The sequence below is a fragment of the Marmota monax genome, unplaced genomic scaffold, assembly GCF_021218885.2.
Source record: "Marmota monax isolate L192 unplaced genomic scaffold, Marmota_monax_Labrador192_F-V1.1 WCK01_AAM20220418_F8-fsc00020, whole genome shotgun sequence".
NCBI classification, from domain to species: Eukaryota; Metazoa; Chordata; class Mammalia; order Rodentia; family Sciuridae; genus Marmota; species Marmota monax.
Window position 1 is genome coordinate 14,288,536 of NW_026692912.1, and position 15,082 is coordinate 14,303,617.

General features: G+C 38.4%; 1 protein-coding gene across 1 annotated transcript in view; it reads right to left on the reverse strand.

Moving 5' to 3' along the window:
- C5 (complement C5) overlaps positions 1-15,082 on the reverse strand; it is an 84,988-nt gene that overhangs the window by 33,789 nt on the left and 36,117 nt on the right. Inside the window, exons 19-25 of the mRNA XM_046451772.2 lie at positions 14,765-14,838; positions 13,687-13,826; positions 11,002-11,229; positions 9,749-9,809; positions 5,407-5,496; positions 3,847-4,059; positions 3,334-3,409 (exon numbers count right to left, since the gene is read on the reverse strand). Of these exons, the coding sequence (XP_046307728.1) occupies positions 3,334-3,409; positions 3,847-4,059; positions 5,407-5,496; positions 9,749-9,809; positions 11,002-11,229; positions 13,687-13,826; positions 14,765-14,838 (882 nt within the window). The remainder of the gene's footprint in view (positions 1-3,333; positions 3,410-3,846; positions 4,060-5,406; positions 5,497-9,748; positions 9,810-11,001; positions 11,230-13,686; positions 13,827-14,764; positions 14,839-15,082) is intronic.

Consider the following 15,082-nt stretch of genomic DNA (forward strand, 5'->3'; position numbering starts at 1 on the left):
TCATATGCCTGAGGCAAATGCTCTACCATTGAGCCCCAGCCCCAGCCTCTCTCCCCACGTGGGTCCCTTTTCTTAATCTTCCTCTGATGACATCAGAAGGTCATTTTCTATTCTGTTGACTTTTAGGGAAAATAATTGAGAGATTCTCTTCCTGCAATCCCCTAGTCTGCTCCCAAGCAGGAGGAACACTTCCATGATGGCCATATTCAAGAACCCTCACTGGGCCTTGTATGGTGGCACACACCTATAATCTCAGCAGCTTGGGAGGCTGAGGCAGGAGAATTGTGAGTTCAAAACCAGCCTCAGAAACAATGAGGGACTAAGCAACTCAGTGGTACCCCGTCTCTAAATAAAATACAAAAAAAGGGCTGGGGATGTGACTTAGTGGTTGAGTGCCTCTGATTCAATCCCCAGCATCTCCCTACCAAAAAAAAAAAAATCCTCACTGGAGCTCTTTTGGAATCTAGCTTCTGGGAATGTCTTTTCTGTTAGCAGCCTAGAGAAGCCTAAAAGTGTAGTTGTAGGCCAGGCTCCCTCTCCATCTGTTAGCTATCTGGCCACTTATGTACCCTCCTTGGGCTTCAGTTTCAAGGCAATAGCAATAAAGAGAAAAAAGGTTCTCACTCCTGGAATCTGTTATAAGGATTAATTATATGACCACACCTAAAAATAGTTCTGGCTTACAGTTACATATCCGGTGGGTCTAAGTGGGTGTATCTGCCTCTGTTTGGTCCTGGGTTGCCTCAGACTCAGAGTCCTTCAGGAATGGATATTTAGACAGCTCTTCACTAGTTAAGAATGAAGCAAGAGCATCTGGCTCAGGCTTTTTGGGTCCTCTTCTCACTAACCTGTCTTTTCTAGATGGCTCTGAAATTCAAAATTTAAGTGTGACTTGGAGGAAAGAAGAAATTGTAGGTTATTTGACTTTCTTTTGTTCTAGACCTTTCTTTTGTTCTAGACCTTCTCTAGAAGCTCTTTTAGGCTGGCTTAGCTCCTCCAGCTTTACAATTGGATCTGGTATACTAAAAATTTGTAGTGGAAAAGAATGTTTGAAACTACCTTGAAGAGAAATCTGACAAAATGTAATGAAACTGAAAATGTGCATGCCTTACATCCCAGCAATTCCATTTCTGGGGATACACCCTACAGAAACTCACAGGTGTGCACAAAGAGACATATGAAGATGTTCATTAGAGTGTAATTTCTGAAAATTGGAAAAATTGTCCATCAAATGAGAATGGATAAGGAACATATGATGTGTGATATATTTGTAAAATATAATACCGCATGCAACGAATGGAATGTACTAGATCTACCTATGTTGCTAGACCTAAAAACCTAAATGTTGAAGGAAATAGGCAAGTTGCAGAATGATAGCTAGTTTGATACTAGTTTTGAAAACCTTTTTTTTTAAATCAAACACAAAAGGGATTCTTATGAATTATAATAATATAACACAAAACAGTTCACAATCATCAATTCTGGGTTTTGTTAATATAAATAGTATACTTTTTTGTATATGTATACTTTTCAAAGTATGAATGATATTTTTTTGTTTTTGTCTTTGTTTTTCCAGAAAATTTTTGTGGGTATTCAGGTGCTGTTTCCTCTTATGCATCTTATTTCTTTGAAGGAACTTACAGGGTCAAGGACAGTACTCATCGCATGCAAGTGCTCCTGTTTCTGGCTAAACGCTATCCACTCCGCCTTGCCCCGACCTCTTGAAGGGCTCTGGTGTTGACCTAGAGGTCACGTCACCTTCTCTCAGGATTTCTGTTCTCCAGGCTTGCTTCCCAGTTCATCTGTGGCAGTTTCCTGTCAGCATTGACACCCTTCTACTCCTGTAACCTAGTGTTACCCTCTGGTTGGTGTGCTCCCAGGACCCATGAGTCTTTGAAAATGTGCCACCTACATGTGGTAGGACCCAATTCTGAAGTCTAGTCTGTGGCACATGATAACTGATTGGACTTGGAACCAAAAGCAAAGGGAGGGGTCAACAGCCAACTGAGGAGCCTGACTTGACGGGTGGGGATGAGGGTAGGGCATTGCTGGGCACTGATGAAGGGAACAGAGAAACGTGTCTGAGAAGGAGAGAATGAATTGGGCACAGACTGTGCTTGAGGCCTTGGGCTGCAGAGCTTTGGAGAGAAGTTAGGCCTGGAGACATCAATTAGGGAGTCATCAGCATAAAATCATGGAAGTCTTGGGCGAAGATGAGATTGCACAAGGAGAGACTGCAGGAAATAAGAGACCAGGGAGGAAATCCTGGGGACTCTTGATAGTTGAAAAGAAAAATCTGAAATTAAATCATTGTAATTTATAAACTCCTTTAATGTGTTTCACATAGTGGAACCCACCAAGGTTGATAAGCTATGTTTTGTTAAGTATTTTGTCAAAGCGTGATAGTATTTTTTTGAAAATAGACTGCTATGTGGACTTTTAATTCATTCAGACTACCTTCCCCTCAAATTATCGGAATTACAGAAGTTATTATTTATTGAAGAAATACTTATTGAGCACGCGGTATGAACCAGGCATGTACCAGGCATTAGGCACATTTGAAACTGCCCACATGCAGCTTATGTTCTAATGGGAGAGACAGTGGAATAAGTAAGAATGTTAGCACTAAATGTTAAGGAGAAAATGGACACAAACAGAGAAGGACAGGAAGTGCTAGGATGAAAGCAAGTCGCCATTTTAAATAGAATGATACAGCAGGGCCTCACTAAGAAGGTGACTTCTGGTAAAGACCTGAAGGAGATAAGAGAACCAGTCTTGCTGACACCTGGGAGGGATAAGAGACAGAGGGAACACTCGGTGCAAAGGTGCAGAGGTGGGAGCCTGCCTGGCGTGGAGAAATCACCTAGGTGAAGTGACGTGGAAATCAGTAGAGCTTTCTAACTCTCAATTAAAAGTTTGGATTCTACCCTGGATAAGGTGGGAAGCTCCTGAATGGTTTTGAGTGGCCTGGCCTAACTCGCATTTTAACAGAGTTGTTCCAGCTGCTGTGTTGAGTACAGACCAAAGAGGATCCAAGTCTGAAGTCGGAAGGCTAGAGGAGGCTAGAGCAATCATCCAGAGAGGATGCTGGCTTGGCCAGGATGGTGTGATGGAGTTGGTGAGAACCAGCCAAATTCAGGATCTGTTTTGAAGATGCAGCCAAGGATATCTGAGGATCAGATGTGTGTTGTAAGAGAAAAAGAGGAGTGAAGAATGAGATAGGCTTTTAGTTGGATCAACTGGAGGAACGGAGTTCCGTTATGATAGCTATTCTTTAATTAATCAACTACTACATGAAATATAAGTTAAAAAAAAAAAAAAACTTCTACTTACCAAGTGCTGGCACTTCCGCCCCTCCACATGCTGTAAGAGTGGTCAGAATTTTTGTAGGACATGATGCTCACCATCCCTAAGAGGCACCAGAAAAAGAACACAGAGCTCCACTGAACTTCATTTCTACTCAAAGAGTATCAGCCCCTGGGAGCAGTAAACTGCATTTGGTGTTGGGCAGCAAGCATGTGCTCTGTGGCCAACACTGAACTTCTCAAAGGAATTGCTTGAATTGGCAATTATCAAGTAGAACATTCTAATCTCATTCAAAGAGGAAGGAAGTGTTCAGTAGGGTTTGGAATGCAGGTGTCTTGTCTCCCATCCAGGCATTTTGGAAAGTTAAGCCAAAATGCTAAAGAAATAGTATCTATTTATATAGCAGGGTCCAACTCATGTTTTTTCCCCCTAAAATTCTTTTGTAATTAAGCTTTTATATAATTCACAACTTAAATGCTAGTTTAATTAAATATTTGCTTGAAACCCACTGGATTATTATATAAAACAGATTATTTTTACCTTCTTTTATTTTTTTCTTCAGGTTCTGTTTTTTAGTTAATGAGTTAGGATGAAAAATGTTCCAGTGATTTCCTGTTTCCAGGTAGTGATAAACATAGAATACAGGGACAATGCTCATGAGCTCTGCCTCTGCACTCCCCTTGGGGAGGTGGGTGAGGAGGTCAATGCCTTCTGGACTCAGAACAGTAGACAGCACTTCACCTATAAGCAGTCCTGAAACAAAAGAAATCAAAGAAGACACATCCCCTTTCTATCAACATCTAACAGTGTACTCTAAAGAGAGAGGATCAACCATCTCTACTCTGCTTCTCAAAAATGACGAGAAGAACCATCTGGTTAGGAATGTGAACTTTAAAGAATCAAAAAAAGACTTAAAAACATTACTATTTTATAGTGGTAGATGGTATAATACAGTAGATAGATTACTGCCTAGAGAACATGGCAAACTGGTTGCCATTCAACCTGATAGATTTAGACCATCGTAAATCACAGTAACTATCCTCCCATGAAGCAAAGCAAAGAGCAAGAGAAGGGAGTGCTGGGATCACTCTGCTATAACTCCCTGTGCAACCATAGGCAAGACATTTTCTGATAAATCCAACAATAGGATTGTGCATGATCAAAAAGATCCTTTCCAGTAGCAATGATCTGTGATTCCAAGGTTTTGTCTGAGATAAAATACAGTCAGGACATGCTGTCATATTGTGTTAAATTATTGAATTATGAAGGCCAGAGACCAGGGGGAGCCCATCAAAGATGCCACATCTGTGAACATACTGCAGGGAGAGATACTGCTGTGGATTCAAAGTGTGTGCCACTCCAGAACCTATGCCGAACCCTAACGGCCCAGGTGATGGTATTAGAAGGCTTTGGGGAGATTAGGTCAGGAAGGCTCAGTCCTCATGAAGGGATAAATGACTTTATAAAAGAGGTGTGGGAAGCTGTCCACACATTTTTGTCATTTTGCCCCTGTCTTTTGCCATGTGAGGTTGCAGCAACACAGGGCCACTTGGGAAGCAGAGAGCAGCCCTTGCTAGACACTCAAACTGCTAGCACCATGATCTCCAACCTCCAACCTCCACAACTGTAAGAAATACATATTTTGTCTTTATTAATTCCCCAGGTTCAGGTATTTTATTATAGCAGCACAAATAGAGTAATACAGCCCCTCTGGGACCAGTCATTCTGCAGGAAAGCAACATATCACAAAGCTTTCTATGGAGCACGATTGGTTAGGACCCTGAAAAGTTCTTTAAGTCCAGAAGCAGCTGCACCCCCATTTTAGTGGGGTCTCTGGGCCCATGACAGCCCTTACCCTTCATCATGGGAGAATTAATAATCTCCATTTAAATTGGGCGAGTGGCAGAAGACAGCTGCAGAAGCAATCAGGCATTTGAAAGGGGTGTGGGGGTGGGAGTAGCAAGCGACAGGGTACGCTCAAGGGCAGAGCTGTGTGTGTAGGGAATTGCAGAAACATAAATGCAATAATCACGAGGATATTTGATTTTTGTTTAAAGCACAAAGTGAAGTAAGTAATAAAAATGGGATTTATTAATTTACCTTTTACACTCAAAATCCTTTTGACATTTGTTTTGGGGACCAAATCTAATGGTATCCTGTATGGGAATTCCTTTCGTCTGCTAATGACACCTATAAATTAAAAAATGATGAGACTTACAGACTTCTTCGGGGAAGAGACTATTTGCAGATTATTTATAAGGTACCTACTGCCAAATAATTTTTCAGAATAAAAGACTTCAATAATAACAATTAAAATTTTAAAAGAAAAATCATCAAGATTTTTGAAAATTAGATCCTAGGCTTATATAATCTTTTTAAATAAAATATTTAAATTGTAAGCTTTCTGACATGAAATAAATAGGATATATCAAGTTTATTCACTAGTATAGGGTAGCATGCCATTTTGTCCAAAGAGAGAAAATTGTTCCTGGAACTGAAATCTAAAAATAACTAATATGTAATTTCTTAGTCAAGGTTATTTGAACACTGTTGGGAAGCATGACCTGAAATTCTTTCCACTGTCCCCTGTCAGTCTAACTTAGATATTATTTTTTTCTCTATGTCCTCAACAGCAGAGTTTTAGCATACTGATCTCAGGAGAATTTTTCCATTATAATCACTCAGTGGTTTATATCACAAAATGATAACATTTATCATTGTACTGATAGAGTACCAAGCACTGCACTAAATTCTTTAAATGTGTTATTACATTGGATCTTCACAACACTTCTGTGTGTTAGGTCTATTTTTATTATTTTAATTTTATAGATGAGCAAATTGGTCTTGGAAAGGCTGAAGGCCACTACCCCAGGTGGAGCTGTGATCTGAGCTGAGGAAGTTTTACTACAGAGTCCATTGTAGTCACCAGAAAGAGAATCTACCTCCTGTTGTCCTGCTAAGAAGGCTCTTTCAGGACAGGAACTATCTCTGACTCAAACTGAAGTTCACAAAGTCCCTGGCTCATGGAAGATGCTGAAGAAATGAGTGACAGTTTGCAATTTAATGGACGAGCCACATGGCTTTGCCAAAGATGCAGGAATGTTCCTCATGAGACCTCATCCTCCATTAGCCTTGAAAAGTGCAGAGGAGAAAACATTCAGCATTTGTTTTTGGAGGACTGGCTAACTTCACTTAGCATTATCTTCTCCAACGCCATCCATTTACCTGCAAATGCCATGGTTTTGTTCTTTTTTAATGCTGAGTAAAATTCCATTGTGTATATATGCCACATTTTTTTTATCCATTCATCCACTGAAGGATCTAGGTTGGCTTCACAGTTTAGCTATTGTGAATTGAGCTGCTATAAACATTGATGTGGCTGTGTCCCTGAAATACCAAATATTTTCTCTGATATAAGGAGGTTGACTCATAGTGGGATTGGGAGAGAGAGCATGGGAGGAATAGATGAAATCTAGATAGGGAAGAGGGGTGGGAGGGATTAACAAGGCTAGTGGAATGTGATGGACATCATTATACGAAGTACATGTATGAAGACTTGAATTAGGTGTCAACATACTTTATATACAAACAGAAATACAAAAAGTTGGTATTTATGTGTATTAAGAAGTGTAATGCAAAAAAATAATGTTACCTTAGATTAGGTAGAGGGAAGTGAAAGGAGGGGAAGGCAGGGGATGTGGAGATAAGAAAAATAGTAGAATGAAACAGACGTTATTACTGTATGTATGTATGTGACTGTATGACCAATGTGATTCTACAATATGTATACTCAGAAAAATGAGAAATTATATCCCATCTATGTATGATACAAAGTGTATAAGTGCATTCTACTGTCATGTATAATTAATTAAAACAAATAAAAAAGAAAAAAGAAAAGTGTTGAGGATATTACATTAAGATAAAAGTCAGTGAAGGCATTTAAGAGTCTTATAGTATGGCTGATGGAGCTTGGAGTTCAAAGAGAGCATCCTAAAAATATGTGGCACTGAGCAAGACACAACCTATAATTCAGTATGTTTCTTAGTTGGATGGAGGTAATAACTTTTTTCCTCAAAGGATGTGTGTAAGGTGAAATGGTATAGATAGAGAAATTGGCATACAGTTCATGCTTGATGCATGGCACTTATTTATAGAGAGGTGTTTGTGAATATCTAAATTTGAGCTTCTGCCATTTTCTCCCCTGATACTTGCTCTTGATTATTTTAATTCTCATTGACAACTCTGCTACCAGATGGAAAAGCTAAAGGAGGAAGTTAGAACTCAGGAAGTCAATTTTACTTCTTTTAAGAGATCATCAGCAAATAACCATCATGACATCACATGTAAAGGTAGATTCCAGAAAGATTAAAATGCTAAAAAGCTGAATCTGTAAAATCAGTAGAATGAGATATCCATCAATGTCTTTTTGAACTAAGGGTAGAGGAAGATTTCTTAAAGATTATCCCAAAATAAATAATCATAAATCAGACAAATTATGATGGATTTGACTATCCAAGTATAAAGAACCATTGTTCAAAACCCATTTAGATTTTCTGTTACTCAAAGTATATCAGAGACAAAATGAAGAAGAAATGGACAAATCCAAAGGGAAATAGGAGAAGTTAAAAAGATGTGAATAGGCAATGGGCAGGTGGAAAATTTAAACAGCTAATAAATATATGAAGAGATGCTTAAAATTAACCAGAATAATCGATACTAAAATGACAATGAGATATTACTTTATAGCCATCAAAAAAAAAATGACACAATTCACAGAGGTAAGTAACAGAAATAATTGGTGATAGCTAGGGAGAGAAGAGGACCCTTGTGTTGGTAGAAGCGCAGGACTACTGAAGAGTAAATGACATTAAATATGTGTATGCCCTTTGACCCAGCAGTCCCCCTATATAGTCCAGATAAATGCTTATCCAGATTTTTCAAGGCTAATACTTCCCAGTGTGCTGTGAGACTCCATTCTCCCTCACCCATACACATATTTTCATATTTCATTTAACATTATTATCATCCGTGTACTTTTTCAGGTTCATCCTGATTATTTCTAAAACACTGAATTCTGTAGAGTGTCATTGTGGAATAGCAATTTTAATATATAAATATTGGAAGTATTAATAAACTCTATAAGATAACTGGATAGAATTGATTGCCATCTTAACCCTCTTTGGCTTCCTAGAAGGCAACGAAGCTGCCTGAATCTAAGTTGCCTAAAATTATAAGGAAAAAAGGTCACATGACAAGATGGGAAAGAGGCGTAGACTTGTTTCCCTTCCCAGTGCTGGGTTGGAATCCAGGACCTTGTGCATGCTGGGCAAATGCCCCACGACTGAGCTCTATCCCCAGCCCAGAAAGTTTTAAACTAAGAAATTCTCTAGAGGGATTCATTCTAGATAAAAAGATCATTCCTCTCTTTGACCCTACTGTTTACACATAGGACAAATAAGACGGGGCTGGGATTTTTCTTGCAATAATGTCAGGATAGGAAGCACTGTTGATGAAAGGACATGGAGGCTCTGAGGCTCGACGGCCCTGCCCCAGGCCTCAGATCTCAGAACACGCAGTGTCTCTACCCCTAGCCCACTCAGGAGGGTCCTCTGTGGGTGTGTGCCTGGGTGGCTACATGCACGCTGGAAGGAGCTTTCTGTTGTTACTCTGCTGAAGTCATCCTTATTCAGTTTGTGATACCCAGCTGATTTAAAATGTAAAAGTAGTAGCACTTTTCTTTCCCTGAGGAAACAGAACTCTGAGTATAGTGGTCTTTAATTTTAAGTAAATGTCTTTTCTCCCACTGTTGCATCATGGAAAGAAAACAGGAAGGACTGAATATGACAAGAAGGTAAATTGTAACAACTTAATATGAAGAATGACAGTCTGTCTTCCCTTGTTGAGAAGAGTTGTTCACAAAGCACATTCTAAAAAATTCAGAAATATATATTGTGTGTAGGCGTTGACTTAATGCACAAATGTTTACAAGAGTCTAGCTTCAAGGAGTTTGCATATCTCAGTTGAGGGAAAATCAAAGAATCAGGAGCAATAAGGAATGGATTTGTAAAGTGATCAACATTATTGTGTTTTCAAATAATGCATGCTAAATAATTACGCAAATGACCTTTTCTTTGGACTTATGGTAATATAACATAATAGTATAAATTATTATTGTGATGGATAGAAAATAACTGACATATGAGCGAATCCATACAATTCTTAGTATTTCAATGCTTTGCATTTAAAATTAATGGAATAACCTTTGGTCTCAATCCTACAGTTTATAGCATGAAAAATGTTATCAATAAAGTCGGTGATTTAGGAAGCAGACATTTCTGATTCTACACATTTAACATTTTGAAACGTAGCATTTTAAGTTACATGTGCACTTCAATTTCTAGAGCAAAAAGACAACACATAAAATACAAAATCATTTTCCTACCATAAATTCCCTGAGGGTCCAGAGTAACACCAGCATAACTCTCCCTTTTGACTCCTTCTGGCTAAAGTAAAGGCAGAAAACATCAGTTAAGAATACAATTAAATTTACATGACCTGAATTCCTTGAATCAACTTTTTTGGTCTACTTTCCCAATTTAAAAAATCTTCTTTTCTTGAAAAAGCAAACTATGTATAAATACTTGCATGCTTACATGGCTATTTGTATAATGATCAGAGCAAGCCCTTAAATGGAAGTTGTGATAGGGTGGGTAACTTGTCTAAGTGCTTTGTATTTATTAACTCTTTAACCTCTAAAAAACTCCATGAGGAAGGTGCTATAATTACTCCCATTTGACAAATGAGACAATTGACACATGTAGAGATTGAATAACATATCCAATGTCACACTGCTGGAAGTGGGGAGCCAAGAGTCAAAGCCAAGCAGCTTGCTCCAGAATCTGTGCATGAAACTACGAGGCAAGGATGCACAGGAATGGGCCTTGCGCAGAACAACTCAATCCAGGTTCACAGAAGGGAATTCCACAACTTAAAGCAGAGCTTGGAGAATGAAAACCTAGGGAGACCTATCAGTAACTAGCAATGTGAACTTTGCCAAGAATCTGACCTTAGTTTAAATTAACGTTGTTCTAAATTGACAAATACGAATTGTATAAGAGAGTCTTAATATTAACATGGAAACATTTAAAAGACTATGGGATTAATGGTATTTAATAAATGATTATTTTCTTCCCTTTTTGGCTTGCTCACTCACTCATAAATTGGACAGTTAAGTTCTTTAAAGGCAAGGGTCATATGTTATTTTTTGCTTTAACTTCAGAACCTAGCATGATATCGACATGTACATTTCAAGATGCAATTTCTGAATTTGTCTGGGGAAACCCTGGAAGACACATACCAATTTGTTAAAATAGTGAATCTCTAAGTGTGGGGATTATTGGTGACTTTTTTTCTTTCTGTGGTTTTTTTCAAGTATTCATATTTTCTTCAATAAAAAGTGCTGTTGTTTTATTTAAAAAATCTAAACATGATTTCAAACACACAGAAAAGTTGCAAGAATAGTACCAAAAAAATCAGAATGACCTCCATTCAGATTCCTCAGCTGTTAATATTTTGTGACATTTACATTATTGTTTTTCTCCTTCTTTCCTCCGCTCACCTGAATCATTTAAGCATACGTGATTGATAACTTTTTTTTTCAGAAAAAGGTATGTTTAAAAAGAATGCTTTTCTTACCACCACTCGCAATGTTTTTACTAAAATTTCTTTTCCAAGCGCTGTCTCCAGGGAAAAGTTGATATGGTGGAGGCCGATTTCCAGGGGGAGCAGGCTGAAGGTCACCAAGTGACTGGAGGAGCCCTCTACTCTCTGGCGCACACATTTGGAGGACTTTGTCCCCTGGGGGTCAATGGTTGGGCTTCCTGAGGTACAGATTCCCTCCTCAGCTGACATTTTAACACAAAACTGAAATATCATCAGTGAAAAAATCATATCAATCAAATCAATCAATCATATCAACACTGAGTTATCACTTGAGTCATACATTTTATGAAAAAAAAAAAAAACTTTATCTCTGGGAACATTTACCCTGAATTTCATTTGATTAGACAAGCTTTTCCCTGAGGCTTTAGTGATGTTAGGGTGACCCCTTAGGTTCTCAGCATGGGAGAAAGCTTGCTTCTGATTTCCTAACATACACACAAGCTGCTGTGGAGCTGAGTGATGGGAAAGGATGTCTAGAAAACTCGGCCCTGGCTCGGAGATGCCTGGCCTTTCTTAGGCCACCACCTCCTAAGTGAGGTACAAAGCTACAGTCGTTCTCCATGCTGTTCTGAGAGCATTACGTTGTCTCTCTGTGTGTTTGTGTTTGGAACAGCGGGAGCCTCGGGCTCAGGTACTCCACGTCTTACTCCTCTTTGTATCTTTTAGCCCAACCTCCAATATTCACTAAATGATGATTTGATGAAAGGTTGAAAACTACATATCTTGGTCCATGCACAGTCCTGCCCAATATGTCCCCAACTTCTTTTTTATTAACTTCCCACTTGTACCCAGTTTTACAACTAAACTCTAGCTCTAAAAATACCTAGATTCAAACCTTGGCTTTCTTATTAACTGTGACATGGGACAGATTGCATGACTTCTCTAATCTTCCATTTCCTCATATTTATTATGGGTTAGTAATAGGACTCACGGACTTCTGGCTCAAATAGTGAATATTTTTCACCTTCCCTCCAAAACCTGGTGAAATGATAAAATCAAGAACTATACCTAAAAGATTCAATCCATAAAATTGAGAGTAAATCAAGATAAAACAAAAGAAAGCATCAACATTTAACAACTAATTTTGAGGAATTTCTCAAAAATGTAAAGTTCCTTCTCCTTCTTACCCCCTCATGACACAGTGACAACCTGAGTTGGTGGGTTAGGAGCTGAAAAAACCTCAGGGTCACCTGAAGCCCTGATTCCCTACTCTTAACCAGAACAGATAGAATGGATGAAAAATGAAAAGATATAATGTTGAGCTTACTTTCATTTTTAGCAATAAATATTATTTATCCAGTTACTGAACCAATTGTTTAATGACTTTAGAAATACATAATGTCATGTTATTTTATCAATCGTGTACTAATGATATTTATAATGGTAACTAAATCCATTATGGCATTATCTTTGCCATCTAGTGTTATAACCATGGAATTTAAAAATACTTCATTTTTTACATGTGTCATATCTTTACCGCATCAAAGTATGATAGGATAATCAATAGAATGGAAAAATTCAAGCATAAATATAGGACAGTAGAATAAAAATGAGTTCATAAAGAAAAAGGAATGACATATAATCTGTTAAGAACTTATTCAAATTTTTAAAAAATGGTTTACTATGTTATTTAGATTACATTATATATCTATTCAAATGTGATATACAGTCTTATTTAAAATATATATTTAAATATTTCAAAAGCAATAGATTGGCATTATAACTCATAATGAAAAATTTTATATGACAACTTAAAATGTGTCAATGGAATACACAATTCTTCAAAACTTTAGAGGGTGAATAAACCAAACTTGGGTGGAGCTACTGAAATAGTCAACTCTGAGAATAAAATTGGAGATGTAAAAATAGGCAGATAGATTTTTGGACGGCATTAGATTTCCATAGGAAGTTTTGTGATTGTGTGATTTTCAAGGGAAACCAGCCAGCCTCTGTACACTTTTTTTTTTGAGGTGTGCTGGCAAAGGGGAGACAAGTGGTGAATCCCATCAGGGTTGGACCTTCATGGATTGTACCCTGGAGTGACAGGCTCAAGGGAGTCACCATCATTTTAATCAGTGGTTATAATGATGGCTCGTGAACTGTAACCTGTACAAGGACTAAAGAAACAATGGCAGAGGGCCAATGGCTAATTAACAAGTGATCAAGTTGTGGACTGGAGGTGTTGCTGGTGCTGCAGAACCCTGCTGTGGGTAGCCAGTCAGAAGGACAGGAAGGAGGCTACGACTCAAGGGTGAGATGTTTGAAATCAAGATGCTAGGGAGGGTGACAAGTTCCCCAAAGTGAAGATGAATTTGAACAGCTAAAACGGACGCAAGGAGAGAGGAGCTAGCGTCAAGGAGATCAAGGAACTCAAAGGTGTGAAATGAACTAAATATGAACTCACCCTTCCCTGAACCTCCACAGCACACCAACTGCCTTGGGCACCTTGTTCTGGAGTTGCATGAACACTCATCTCAACCCTTCCTCCCTCCTGTACCCCTTCTTGTACCAAGCTGCACATTCTGGTACCACACTCCTTATAAGTGCGTGGTTATACTGCTGAACTGAGCTGAATTTCTGTTTTTGTGCGTATGATAATCACACCAAGGACATTCTCAGAACCCCGTTTCTTCTTCCACACCACGAATACCTACTCACCATCATGCCAGAAGTCCTGTAGTTGTAAACAGTTCCCTTCAGTTGGATCTGCTCCCCTCGCACAACAGAATACGGGATATTCATTTCCAGGAAGATGTCTTTGAACACTGTTGCCTTGAGGGTATCAGCAACACATATACCTTCAGCGCAAAGGAAAAGCACAGCAGGGGCACATCAGAGAACTCCCATCCTGCTTTGTTAGTACTGAAATGTCTCATGTTGGCTTTACTTCAAGGTAAAAAGAATATTATATCGTGGTTTTTTCAGTTTTATCATCCATGTTCTTAAATTTTCTGCTCATTGATCTTTATTCTTTTTTGGCAGGGGGCATACCAGGGATTGAATCCAGGGGCACTTAACCACTGAACCACATCCCCAGCCTTTTTTATTTTTAATTTTGAGACAGGGTCTTCTGAGTTGCTTAGGGCCTCCCTAAATTACTGAGGCTGACTTTGAACTAGCTATCCTCCTGCCTCAGCCTCCCCAGTGACTGAGATTACAGGCATGTGCCATCAGGCCTGGCTGATCTTTATTGTAACAGTTATTAACAAAAAACTTTATTTGTTCAACAAATGTTTAATTCTATTTAAGGCATGAAAAGGCTTATTAACTAATAAGCATTCATGATTGGCTTTTAGATATTTATGATTGGCTCCAATAATTGGCATAAAATTTTGATTGTGGGAAAATAAGACTTTGTGAAAAGAAAAACAGTAAATAAAGAAATGAAGCCAGTGCTGAATTTATTCATAAAAGTAAGTCGTCGCCACAAAGGGACATTGGGCCAAGAGGGAAGTCATGTATTTATTCCTAACTCAAGCTCCCAGTCACTGAGAAAAGTGAAAGAAAATAGGGATGCGACACCCGCATGTATAAAATGATAGCTAATAGAAGCACAAAAGGAGAGATCAATCAGCTCAAGGATGTGGGTATATCTAAGTCTCCTGGTAATACAGGAAGATTATTATTTTTTTAATGACATTACCTAAGTCCTGGGTACACTGAATACACAGTAACAAGGATACATCTTGCTAATCGAACCACTCCTTCAATGAGCACTCAACTTCAGCTTTCTTACCACTATTTGAAATGCCAACACCTTGAATTTCCCAGGTAGTTAGAGAATCAGGGAGCACAAACTTCAGCTGTTTCCTGGAAGGTAAATGGTTGATGTTCAAATGCAGTCGAACATTAATTAACCCAACTTAACGTCATTTTTGCTTTTTATTACTTTAGAAGAAAGAAAAAAAATATCATAACACAAAATCAAATCAACTATTAGGGAAAAACTCATCAACAAAAATACATTAAGCAGCTCTCCATTCTATTCCATGTTTTTAGACATTATAAAGTGAGCATTCGAGGATGCATTTCAAAGCATATAAAGCAAAGAAAA